This window comes from Pelodiscus sinensis, chromosome 2, assembly GCF_052426305.1.
Source record: "Pelodiscus sinensis isolate ZL-2025 chromosome 2, ASM5242630v1, whole genome shotgun sequence".
NCBI classification, from domain to species: Eukaryota; Metazoa; Chordata; order Testudines; family Trionychidae; genus Pelodiscus; species Pelodiscus sinensis.
This window is the reverse complement of record NC_143053.1, coordinates 258574171-258586760: the sequence shown is the minus strand read 5'-3', so window position 1 is coordinate 258586760 and position 12590 is coordinate 258574171. Positions and strand designations below refer to the sequence as shown.

General features: G+C 53.0%; 1 protein-coding gene across 7 annotated transcripts in view; it reads left to right on the top strand.

The window, feature by feature from the left end:
* Positions 1–12590, top strand: part of KIF9 (kinesin family member 9) — a 54266-nt gene that overhangs the window by 25389 nt on the left and 16287 nt on the right. For all 7 annotated transcript variants that reach the window (XR_012902148.2, XM_075922988.2, XM_075922986.2 and 4 more), the window contains 5 exons: positions 489–579; positions 2754–2884; positions 4533–4730; positions 6881–7089; positions 11026–11205. Coding sequence is in view for 6 of the 7 variants with exons in the window: in XM_075922988.2 (XP_075779103.2) it covers positions 489–579; positions 2754–2884; positions 4533–4730; positions 6881–7089; positions 11026–11205 (809 nt within the window). In the remaining variant the exon portion in view is untranslated. The remainder of the gene's footprint in view (positions 1–488; positions 580–2753; positions 2885–4532; positions 4731–6880; positions 7090–11025; positions 11206–12590) is intronic.

Genomic DNA, 12590 nt, shown 5'->3' with positions numbered 1-12590 from the left:
ACAGGTGCAAGAAGGAAAGCTGGTTGGGAAGACTGTAGGAAGCGGGAGGGGGACTAGGAGGAAAAGAGCAGAGGCAGAAGCAGTGGCGTAGTGAGGGGACGGGGGGTAGTTTCCTCCAGGCGCCACGCTAGGGGGGCACTAATTTAGTCCCCCTCTGCTCCACCTGTCATCCCTTGGCTCGCCTGCTCGTCCTCCTGCCACCAGCAGCTGGAGCCTCCTCCCCACCTCCCCGGCCCTAGCCCAACCCTCCTCCATCTCCGCCAGAGGTTAGTGCGTGCAGGGGCCCAGCCCCAAACTGGAGGGGGCAGGGAAAGACGTGGTACAAGCTCCCCTCCCTTCTCCCAGGGTCGGGCTCAACACCCTCACTACGCCTCTGGGCAGAAGTAGGGGTGCTAGTAGGCACAGCTTTCTTCCACAGTATGACAGAGGTTGGGGCTGTATGATGTGTTTCCTTGAGCACAATGAAAAGGACTCTTCTCTCTCCCCAGCCAACAGGAGCAGGAAGTGGAAGCCAGATTGCGAAGCAAGTACACGCTGATAGACAAAAGTGACTTTGCAGCCATCGCTGCTGCTCAGAAGGTAGGGGCTTGGGCCTCGGCACTCTGCCGCCAATTCTTCCTGCGCTGCTTGAGAGGAACCACTGACAGCTAAGGCTCTGCGCTACCCACAGCGACGGGCATGACAGAAGAATAGAGCTGCACCACCTCCGAGAATCTGGCCCAGTATTTTAACAGGGCTATTTATAAAAACAGAGAAAAAGTAAATACGCAAGAATTACTGAATCAAAGATGTCTGTGTGTGGTAAAATGCAGGGCCAGATCCTCTGTCCCACGATGGCCCTGAGCACTGTTGGAGCAGCATAAAGAATGTTTCCCCCACCCTAAAGGCAGCTGTGGATTTCCTTCTGTAATTTAGGATGCCAGATATTTCTCACTCTCGGCTTTGTTTTTAGTTATTCCCAACTTTCTGACACCTCCATCTTCTGAGGGTTCACCTCCGTGCATACACTGCGCTTCAGTTTATTCCCTTGCAATGGGTATAAGAATAATGATCTACCTTGCAGACTGGTGGGGCTTAACTATGGGTGCTCGGAAGTCCTTAGAAAAAAGGCACAATAGAAATGCCAAGTACAGGCAGTCCCCGGGTTACGTACAAGATAGGGACTGTAGGTTTGTTCTTAAGTTGAATCTGTATGTAAGTCGGAACTGGCGTCCAGATTCAGACACTGCTGAAACTGACCGCCAGTTCTGACTTACATACAGAATCAACTTAAGAACCCCAGGCGTCCCCAAGTCAGCTGCTGCTGAAACTGATCAGCAGCTGATTCCAGGAAGCCCGGGGCAGAGCAACTCTGCCTGGGGCTTCCTGTAGTCAGCGCTGGTCAGTTTCAGCAGAAGCTGACTTGGGGACGCCTGGGGCAGAGCAGCTGGGGTGCTGCTGGGTTGCTCCAGTAGCGCCGCTCCTCAGCACTACTGGAGCAACCCAGCAGCACCCCATCTGCTCTGCCCCAGGTGTCCTGATTCAGCCGCTGCTGAAACTGACCAGCAGCGGCTGAATCAGGACCTGGGGCAGAGCAGCTGGGGTGCTGCCGGGTTGGTCCAGTAGTGCCCAGAGCGGCGCTGCAGGACCAATCGGCAGCGCCCCAGCTGCTCTGCCCCAGAGTCCAAAACAAAAGCCTGGTCTGCTGGGGGGGGGAGCACACTAGCTGCGCTCCCCCCTCCCCCAGCAGACCAGGGACACGGGGAGCAGAGCCGCAGTGGCAGCGGGGTGCCGCGCCTCTGAGGCTTTGCTCTGGCAAAGCCTCAGAGGTGAGGGATCCCGCCGCGGCTGCGGCTTCAGTCCGGGATTTGCCTATTCCCAAGTGCTACATTAGCATCCCTATTACGGAATAGGGGCCAATGTAGACGTAGCCTCATTGTTTGGAAAACAAATGGAGAAAATAGAAATGGCCACTATTTTCTAAGGAAGATGGAATGTAGATTGTGAGGTAATGTCAAGTGTGTCTGGTAGTTTTGTTGAAACCATCTGGCAACTCTGAGCTGTTGCCTACCAAAGTCTGGGGATCTCCAGGTGCCTCAAGCCGGGCTGCTCCCTGGAGCTCTGCCAGCAATGGAAGTGTAGTCTGAGCCCGAGTCCTCAGCTTCTGCAGGGAGGGTCTGTGGCTAGCTCTGAGCAGGAGCTTCCACCAGACATCCTTCCTCTCCAGCATTCCCCCCAGACTGAGCTGAGCTGCTTCTCTTTATATTCACCCAGCATTTTGAGCATGCTTGGTACAGCCCGAAGGCGGGACTTCCTGTGCTCACAATGTGGTGTTTCCCATACTGGACTGGAAGGGATTATATTCAACCTGTCACAGTGACACCATGATTACACAGAGATTTCTGGTGTTTGTTGTAAGGTGTCAGACTAACGCATTCGGGGATATCGTTAAACCCAGAAAGTACATCAGGCTCTAATAAAGGCCTGGGGAAGAAATGTTAAAAGTTAGTTTAAACCTGTTTCTGTGATGGTGGCGTCTACTTCCTCCAAACCTGGTTACTGGGAGCACCGAGCACCTAGATCTGAAAGTAATTTCGAGGGCGTTTTCCCTTCTCAGTTCATCTGGGAGATACTTTTTCCTCCACGATGCTAGGGGGCAAATCTGGCTTTAGATTAAGGAACTGGACAGGCTAGCCACTCTGAGCAGATCACAAGCTGGACACCTGCGGGGCTAATCCTTCCTCAGTCACAGTTTCCGCTCTCCCTGTTTTCAGGCAGGCCTGGTTGATGCAGAGGGCCATCTGGTGGGGGAAGTGGATGGACAGGGCTTCGGGATTGGAGTTGCTCCTTTATCCAAACAAGTTGCAAAGAAAGTTAAAGCCAAGAAAGGCAAAGAGCTGATCAGGTGAGTGGGCATGTAAAACCACCGAGCCCTCTCCTTTAGCCAGGTGCTGTTCTGCTCCTGAAATCTTCCCTGTGGCAGGGACATGTCACATCCTTTGCAATAATGGGGTTCATGGGCTGCTTTGGACCCACAGGGGTAAGTAGCTACCCAAGAGGGCAGGCCTTGGAGAAACAGCTCCACTGGCCCTTGTGATATTCTGTGTTTGTTCCAACAAGGATGTCCCGGCCTTCCAGGATCGGTGTTGATACACGGCTGGGCCATGGTCACAGAGCCCATGGGCAGCGTGTGCAGCTTGTCTTTGAGGCAGCTCCTTACCCCGCCTCTTCTGGTTAAGGCCCCGTGGCCCTGGCTGAGGAGTGGGAAGGCTGCAAGCTCTGTTGGGGGTGATGGGGGAGAGGGGCTGAGAGCTCCGGGACTCTGGTAGAGGTCTGAGCCTGGAAGCGCCCCCCCTCCTGCCCACAGCTCCACCCGTGGCCCAACCCCATTCCCCACGACCCAGCCCCGCTCTGCATCTTCCCCCCAGACCCTGCCCCCCACTCGTCCCTCTGCTGCTGCCCCAAGACTGGAAAGGCTCTGAGCCCTCACCCTGGCCTCAGGGCCACAACAATGAGCAAAGAGCTTCTTTAGCCCCGGGGCGGTGGCAGGGGGAGACCTTTCTGGGATCCCCAAATTGCCACTGCCCCTCCCCCTGGAGGTGTATGGTTTGGGGTGGGTTAGCTTCCCCCCGCCACCGATACATGCTGCCCATGACAAATCTGCCGCTGAGAAAGGGTCTTTGCACAGTCCATGTCAGACTTGGCCCGTTGGTGTTGTGGAGGGCTGGTACATGCAGGATTTACTGCACACGATGAACTGGGTTTATTACAGCAGCGCCTAAGGGCCAACCCAGAATGGAGCCCACTGTGGTAGGTACTGTGTCAGTAACGCAGGCGTCGACAGTCCCTCCCTTGGAACGGTCAAGCCTCAGTAGGCCAGACAGGCACAGCATGGGGAAGGACAGATCACCCCAGCAGGGCCACCCATGTGATCGCAGCAAAAGGCACGTTGGTGCTGTTGTTGGGTGGGTGGGTGTAGTTAGAAGGGGCTCAGCTACCTGGGAAGGAGGGAGGGTGCAAGGGCAGGGGAGGGGAGGAGAAGGAAAGAGGTGCACATGTGGAGTGAAGCTAAGCCACAGCGGCTAACTAGGGGGTTGGCACAAACAGCCCATCAGCACAGGGCAGGGACAGTCCAGTCAGAATGGGAGGGTGTTCTCTGAATGCCCAGAGGCCCCTGTTCTTGCTACTTCTGTTCCTGCCAGCTGGATCCTGGTACCCTTGAGTGGGGCGCATCTCCCCGGCATGTTTCTGGGTCCAGGAGGGTGCTGGGGAGCTGCTGCACCCCAACATGCAGCTTGCACTGTCATCTCCTAGCTCACAGAGGGTGTCCCTGACTGAACACACGCAGGGAGGCCACTTTGAGAAGATTCTCCACTCTTCTTCCTTAAACTGGACCTGGGGCTAAGCCACGTCTTCTGGACTTGGCCACTAGATTCCCTTGAGAAGGAACAGGCCCAGACGGCCAGTCCCTGGATCAGATCAGGTTGCTGCCATGACGCTTTCGTATCCAGGTTTTGTCACATGCAGGAAATTGACCATCTCTTTTTTCTTAGCCCCATTGCCAGGAAGGAAGGGTTTGGAAGTCCTGTTTTGGGGAAAGAGCTGGATTCTGTGTCCCCATCAAAGAGTCAGCTGGTAAGTTCCACAAAGGATCTGGACGGGAAGGAGGGACTACCCCGGGAGCCGGATACTGCTAGCATGGAAACCCATCGCTCCGACTCAGGGCCCAGGGAGGATTCCCACCGACCGAGGTAATCTTCCCCTCTTTTAAATTCACCCATGGGCATGGCTCCCTGGGAGGATACCCGTGGGAGGTTAGCTCAAGGGCGTGGCTCCCTGGGGGGATACCCGTGGGAGGTTAGCTCAAGGGCATGGCTCCCTGGAGGGATACCCGTGGGAGGTTAGCTCAAGGGCGTGGCTCCCTGGGAGGATACCCGTGGGAGGTTAGCTCAAGGGCGTGGCTCCCTGGGAGGATACCCGTGGGAGGTTAGCTCAAGGGCGTGGCTCCCTGGGGGGATACCCGTGGGAGGTTAGCTCAAGGGCGTGGCTCCCTGGGGGGATACCCGTGGGAGGTTAGCTCAAGGGCGTGGCTCCCTGGGGGGATACCCGTGGGAGGTTAGCTCAAGGGCGTGGCTCCCTGGGGGGATACCCGTGGGAGGTTAGCTCAAGGGCGTGGCTCCCTGGGGGGATACCCGTGGGAGGTTAGCTCAAGGGCGTGGCTCCCTGGGAGGATACCCATGGGAGGTTAGCTCAAGGGCGTGGCTCCCTGGGGGGATACCCGTGGGAGGTTAGCCCTGGGGCGTGGCTCCCTGGGGGGATACTCATGGGAGGTTAGCTCAAGGGTGTCACTCCATGGAAAATCCAGCATCATCATAGATATTTCCTGACCACTTTCTGAAGTTGAGCATTTTCTCCTCCCCTGCATTCTCACACTGGCCTGAGAGGCAACTAGAATTTTGGATCAATAAATAGAGCCCTTCAGTTCATGGATATCTGCTTTACAGCCACAGGTATCTGCATCCACAGCAATGGATATCTGCGGCTCAGTTTGTGGATACGGGTACGGATACCAATTTTGGATCTAGCACCATGTGCATTTGCGGCTATCTGTGGGTGTCCTCCATGGATGTGCATGTGCATATCCACTGAACATTTTTGCTGATGCAGATACTAATTTTGTATCCACACAGGGCTCTGTCAGTAAGATCCAACTGTCTGAGAAGAGTCAATTTAGGCAGTTTTTTAAGGACCATGGCGTCTCTGTCAGGAACTCTTCCTTGGTTGACAAGCCTGACCACTCTTGCAAGGCTGCACCGATGCAGCCGCACTGTTGCCGCACTAGAGGGAAGATGTTCCATATGCCAATGGGAGATCTTTTCCTATAGGCATAGATATGCTCTTCCATGAGAAGCGGTAGTTATTCTAGAGGAGCAGCCTGCCAGGTAGAGCTGTCGGTAGCTGTCTGTACAGGGAGTTAGGTGAGTATAGCTGGGGGCTCAGGAGTGCAGCAGAGCAATGATAAATGCAGAAGTGGGGGCCAGCAAGTGTACCCCCAAAGCCTTATCTACCAGGCTTTGGTATAAAACTTCCCCCCAAGATCTTAAAAACCTAGATCTTGGGAATAAAACTTCCGCTGCCACCACCCAAATGTTGATAAAGAAATCAGGGGAAAGATCATTTGGGAAATCTTACCCCTAAAACAAAAATCAGGGCACACCATTAACCACTGCCAGGTTAATAAAAAGAAAAGAAAGAACTTTTATTATTACAACAATATTCCGGTTGCAAGCATAATGACTAGATGGGAAGGTAACAAAATATACTCATGGAGAAACTCCATGGGCCTAGAACTTAGTTACAAAGAAAAGCCAAAACATCTTTAAGCAGTGCCAGATCTCAGATCCCACACCCAATCCTTAAAACAATAAAACCTAACGAACCTACCTAAACTTTACCCTGCTTACAGAAAATGAAGAATGTGTCTTGGAGAGAGAGAGAGACATGCTTGTCCCTCTCTGTAGCTGCAGAGAACTCTCTCAGAGAGACAAAAGGACAAAGGAAAAACCCAAATTCCTTTGTCCCAGGTTGAAACTCCCTCCTACATTCCTACTGGTCTCTCCACCTGGCTAGGTGTAGTTAACCCCTTAATCCCCAGGCTGCTGGCTAACCCTCATAAACATGACACCAGCATAAGCTGTTAGTGGTAGCCGAGCTGTTCAGGGAGAAGAGGCGTGGCGGAGAGTAGAGTGGCAGTACCACGGTGCGGCAAAGGTTTTGCAAGGCCTCCATGAGATGGAATTTACAGGCACTGAGTATCAGCCCACTCAGGTGCACTAAGTAAACCTGATGCTGAAGCAACTGACCCCTCCTGGGTTTTCTCTTTTTCCGAACCCTGGCCCAGTTCCCCTCCCGCTAAACTGGCGGCGTTTGAGGAGTTTAAGAGCGAGCGGGGCAGCGAGATCAACCGGATCTTTAAGGAGAACAAAGCCATCCTCAGCGACAGGAAGAAGAAGGCGAGCGAGCTCACCCGCCGACTCAACCTGAGCAAACAGGAGATGGACGTCGCCAGACAGGCTCTGGGGGCTCAGAAGAAGGAGAGAGAGGAGCAGGGTAAGTGGCCTACAGCCAGGGCTCCTAACCTTTCTTACATCATGGACAGCAAACCCAGTCACAAACTTTTGGTGGACTGGCAACATTTGAGTTGCATATTTGCATATTCATTATGCAAATAAGGGATATGCAGATATGCAAATAAAATGTTACCTGTCTGCCTAGCCCCAACCCAGTCCCTTGCCCCCCAATGCCTAAAACCCTTTAATCCCCACCCCTTTGACCCTATAACCTCTGACCTTTACAGCCCAACCTCTTGCCCCCTCACTCTACCATATCCTCACCCAACACCCCTTTGCCCCACCCCACCCTCGCACTCCCCAGAGTGAGGCTGCCCCCTTTGAGGAGTGTGGCCATTACTGCTGTGTGGGCAGGGAGAGGAGCCATTGGTGGCCCACGCCCCCATGGGTAGAGGTGGGGAGGGGGAGAGCGCAGAGCCCCAGCCAGGCCACCATCTTACCTGGGGGGGGAGAGGGAGGGAAAGCCGGCTCCCTGTGTGATCGGCTCCTGCTGCCCCCCTTGCCCTCCACACTACTGTCTCTAGCAGAGGCAGCAGTGCCAGGGGAGGTTGAGGCAGATCCGGTACTCGTGTGGAGCCTTCTTAAAGCTAGCTACTCACGGGCATTGGCTTCTACTTCTCTCTCCCCCGGTGCCTCCGATACAGAGGCAGAAAAGGGGGAGTGCATGTAGTCAATAGGATTAACTGATGAGCCCAGACTTAACAGTTAATCATTTATTCGACTATGCACTAACATTCCTAGTTCACAAACCAGAGATAAAAAAAAAAAAGTAACCTGATTGTGTCTAACTACACATTCCCTGTCTACTCACATTTGTTTTCCAAGGTTCCATCCTTTTTGGCCATTAATTTCACTGGAAATTCCATGTCTGGCTCCCAGCGGGTCTTTCGTCTCTCTCCCCAGCTCTTGCTCTAAAACCCCACAAAGAACTGCAGCAGGCACATCACTGCTTTCAAGCCAAATCTCACACTTTCTCACGCTTCCGGATACCAACACTTCCTGGATACCCCGTTCTGGGTTTAACCTTTTACAGGCAAATTAGTTACTGAATGCTGGGATGTCTGGAAAAGGAGCACTCCTCTCATCCATCCCAGGGCATCAGTGATTTGCACAGAAGCTCTGACCACCCTTCCCATATACAGAACGGCTACATCTAGACTGGCATGATTTTCCGCAAATGCTTTTAACGGAAAAGTTTATCCATTAAAAGCATTTGCAGAAAAGCGCATCTAGATTGGCTCGGACGCTTTTCCACAAAAGCACTTTTTGCGGAAAAGCGTCCGTGCCAATCTAGACGCGGTTTTGCACAAGAAAGCCCCGATCGCCATTTTCGCCATCGGAGCTTTTTTTCATAAAACCGTTTTTAGCTGTCTACACTGGCCCTCTTGCGCAAAAACATTTCCGGAAAAGGGCTTTTGCCCGAACGGGAAGTCAAAGCATTTGAACAAGAAGCACTGATTTCGGACAGTAGGACATCAGTGCTTTTGCGCAAAATCAAGCGGCCAGTGTAGATAGCTGGCAAGTTTTTGCGCAAATTGCCTGCTTTTGCGGAAAAACTTGCCAGTCTAGATGCAGCCAGCCTGTCTATGCTTGTGGCTTTTGTCGTGTTGAGGCTTTTAGCGCTGGCCAGGTAACACTCCAGACGAGAAGAGGAAAAGCACCTCCATTCATATAGACAAGCTGTAGCACCAACTAAGTCACTACAACAACTTGCTTGAGATTTTATACCCGTGACGGGACATTCAGGCTACATTTACACTACAGGCTTCTTGCACAAGAAGCTTTTTGCAGAAGAGATCTTCTGCAAAAACGTCTTGCACAAGAGCGCCTCCACACTGCAAAAGCGCATCGGAAAAGCGATGTGCTCTTGTGCAAGAGAGCGTCCAGACTGCATGGATATTCTCTCGCAAGAAAGCTCCGATTGCCATTAACAGAATGGCCACCAAAGCACCTGTGCTTCTTTCAATAGGCTGTTTTTCTGCAAAAAAAACCCGTTTCCCATCCACATACACCTTTTTGCACAAGAACTCTTGCACAAAAAGGAGTTATTCCTCGTAGAAAGAGGAATACCGGTACCGCCAAAACCCCTCTGTTCTGTTGATTCACTGTTACGTTTTCTTGTGCAAAAACACATTTGAGGTGTGGACGCTCCGCCAGTTTTTGCGCAAAAATGGCTGGTTTTGCACAAAAACTCTGCAGCGTAGATGTAGCCTCAGTGTTGCAGCAACGTGGCAGAATGAGTTGGCGTCAGCCAAAGGGAGATCGGAAAGGCTTTTCTAATGGTAAAGGAAGTGCCAGATAGGAAGCAGGCCCACTCCTAAATGAGCAGGAGCATCTTATTTACTGCCCGCCCGATTCTGATAACCTCACCCCTGGTCACATCCTGCTCCACATCTCATCTCATTGAAGTCGCGCTTGTGGAGGGAGGTGGAAGTGAGGGGGTCAGAACCTGCCCCAACACTAGTTGGACTTTCCTGGTTTTACACCTCTGTACACTCAGAGATTTTTGCCCCCTCGTTATAGCAACTCTTTACCAGTGTCTTTCACCGTCAGGCTGCTTGCTCCGTAACTGCCTGGGTTCTCTTTGGTCCCCTTTGTAAAGATCAGTTCTAGGTTTGCCCTTCTCACCTGTCCTCCATGGGCTCCCAAAGAGTGACAGTTCTGAGTCTGCTTCAGCTGGCTCAGGCCTGGGCAAAATACAGCCCGTGGGCCGCATACAGCCCACCAAGCCACTGGATCCAACCTGTCGAGGCAGCGTGGAGCCCCAGGCAGGCTCCCCTGCTTCCCCGCAGCCCCCCGCACCGAGCAGAATCGCGGCTGCAGGGCTCCCTTTCTGTTTTAAAACTGGAGGGGAGGAGGGAAGTTTTAGGAACCGCCCCGCCCCCAGCACATTCCTATTGGCCGGTTTCTGGCAGGCCCCAGCCAATGGGAGCTGCTTGTTGGAGTAACAGGCAGTCAAGAAGAATCTCCTGGGCTCAGTTATTCATGAAGCACATGGCCAGGCAGGCCGGCTGTCTGGGAAATGTTTTAAGCTCTGTGGGCAGGCAGGCTGGTTTGGCAGCTGGTAAGTAAGTCTCTGGGCCACAGCCTGCTTCTGGCACCCAGACCTTTCCTGCCCCAACTCTCTACCTCCCCACTCAACACACCCAAACCCTCTGTCCCACTCTTGCCCCCCCCCCCCAGATCTGGCACCCCAATCTCCCGCCCCAAATCACAATCCCCTCCTACCCTAGGTCACATCCCAAACCCCTGCACTCCAGTCCCCTGCCCTAGGGCACAACCGCCTTCCTCATCCCAACTCCCTCCCAGACTCCAGTCTCCCTCCTGCACCCCAGTCCCTTACCCCAACCTGCATCCCAGACCCTGCATCTCCTCCATTCATATCATGGAAGAGTGCGGCCCTTGACCACTTTCCAAATTCTTGGAATGGCCTCCCGCCCCCCATCAAAAATTATTGTCCACCCCTGAGCTAGCTCCTGAAGTACCCGAGGGTGAATGTCAGTAGGCCCTGCTGACCTGAACATTCCTAACTTAGTTAAACTGTCTTTTGCCTTTGCTCTGTTAATGTGGGGGCTAGCTGGATGCGAAAGGTCTCTGGGGGGTGGCCACTTTATTTCCAGTGTCTGCTTTCCCAGGCCAGTCCTGCTCACAGTGACGTCAGTGAGTTTTGCGATAGGAACACAATGCCTGCAAGCCGTAAGTGATACCTGCACACAGTCTGTCTGGCGGGCGTTACCAGGGCAGACCATATAGCCCACTCCTAGGCACGCACCTTTTTGGATTAGGGAGGACCGGAGAGCTGAGCTCCAGAGCGTAGAACAATGTGTGATCAGCCTCCATGTAAGATCCCCGATCTTCTGCACTCTCCTTCCACTCAGGAAAACCCATCACGTCAGGCCCTTCTCTCATCCTACAGGGGAGTACATGAATGAGGAAGGACAGATCATAATTGACGAGGAGGAATTTTTACTGGTTATGAAACTTAAGTCTCTGAAGAAACAGTACAGGTCTGATTTCGATGAGCTGCGTGACCTAAAAGCAGAAGTCCAGTATTGCCAGCACCTGGTGGATCAGTGCCGCAACAGACTCATCTCAGGTACTCGCGTGGCAAGAACTGGCATTCGCTAGCACTCGGGTCTCTACGCCAGCTGTATGCTCCCAGGATCGGTCAGCAGATGTGTAAATGACATTTGCACCTGCAGAATTGGAAGCCTCTTAAATTCAGAGACCCTGTCATGTGTTACTTTGACCCACCATCCCAGCTCGTATTCTCTACAGGTTACCCCACCTCTAATGACCGATCCTGTTAAACGCAGTCCAATGCCTTGATGCAACTGGTAATCATCAACTTCATCGATTTCACCCATCGCTTTGTTTGACCCAGAGACTTATGGTGCCAGTGCAGCACTAGGCCCAGGGCCTGCAATTTTTGCACCTCTCCAAAGCCTCTAAGGGTACGTCTAGACTCCATGCCTCTGCCGACAGAGACACGTAAAATAGGCTACCCGACATAGTCAATGAAGTGGGGATTTAAATATCCCCGGCTTCATTAAAATAAAAATGGCTCAGCTGATCCCCGGCACAGCTAATCCCCGGCTCAGCTGATCGTCGGCACAGCGCGCAACTCAAGACGCGGATCGGTCTATAAGGGAAGCCTTTGTCGACCGGTCCTGTAAACCTCGTTTCACGAGGCATAAGGGAGCGATTGACAAATGCTTCCCTTGTCGATCAATCCGCGTCTTGACTCGTGCGCTGTGCCGACGATCAGCTGAGCCGGCACAGCGCGGCGACCATTTTTATTTTAATGAAACCGGGGATATTTCAATCCCCGCTTCATTGACTATGGTGGGTAGCCTATTTTACATGCCTCTGTCAGCAGAGGCATGTAGTCTCAATGTACCCTAAGACTTCCATGTTCCTCAGTCCCTGTGTTGCAGGATGGGGCTTTGTATCTGGGGGCACTGTCCATACATTTTAGCATGTACCGTCTCCCCGGTTCCCTCCTCCCTCGGAGGAGTCCTGCTTCTGGTACAAGTAAACTTGGACAGAGATGCAGCACCCCATCCTACTTTGGGCCTGGGTCTACAATTGGGACCTGGATTTGACCCAGTATGTTTGATGACATTAGATGTATCAACATCAAAGTCCTCAGCATTTGGAAGCTGCGCAGTGCTCTGTTTTCTAATAACAGGCCAGGGCACAAGCTTGTGTCTCTCAGGAGCAGTCTGCGCTGAAACAAATGCCTTATGTTAGTCAGGTAAATATGCCGAGGGCTGACTCCTAAGCACCGAGTTTTGCCATTGGCATAAGTGGGACTAGGGTTTGGCCCATATCTGGAGCTGCAGACATCTGCCTTCCTTGGAATATGCAAACAGTGGGGCGACCATTTCTATGAGCGCACTCGGTGTTTAGATGTAATTCGAAGGTGACATGTTCACACCAGTGTGACGGACCGGGCCGGGTCTGGGCACCGCTGAGGGC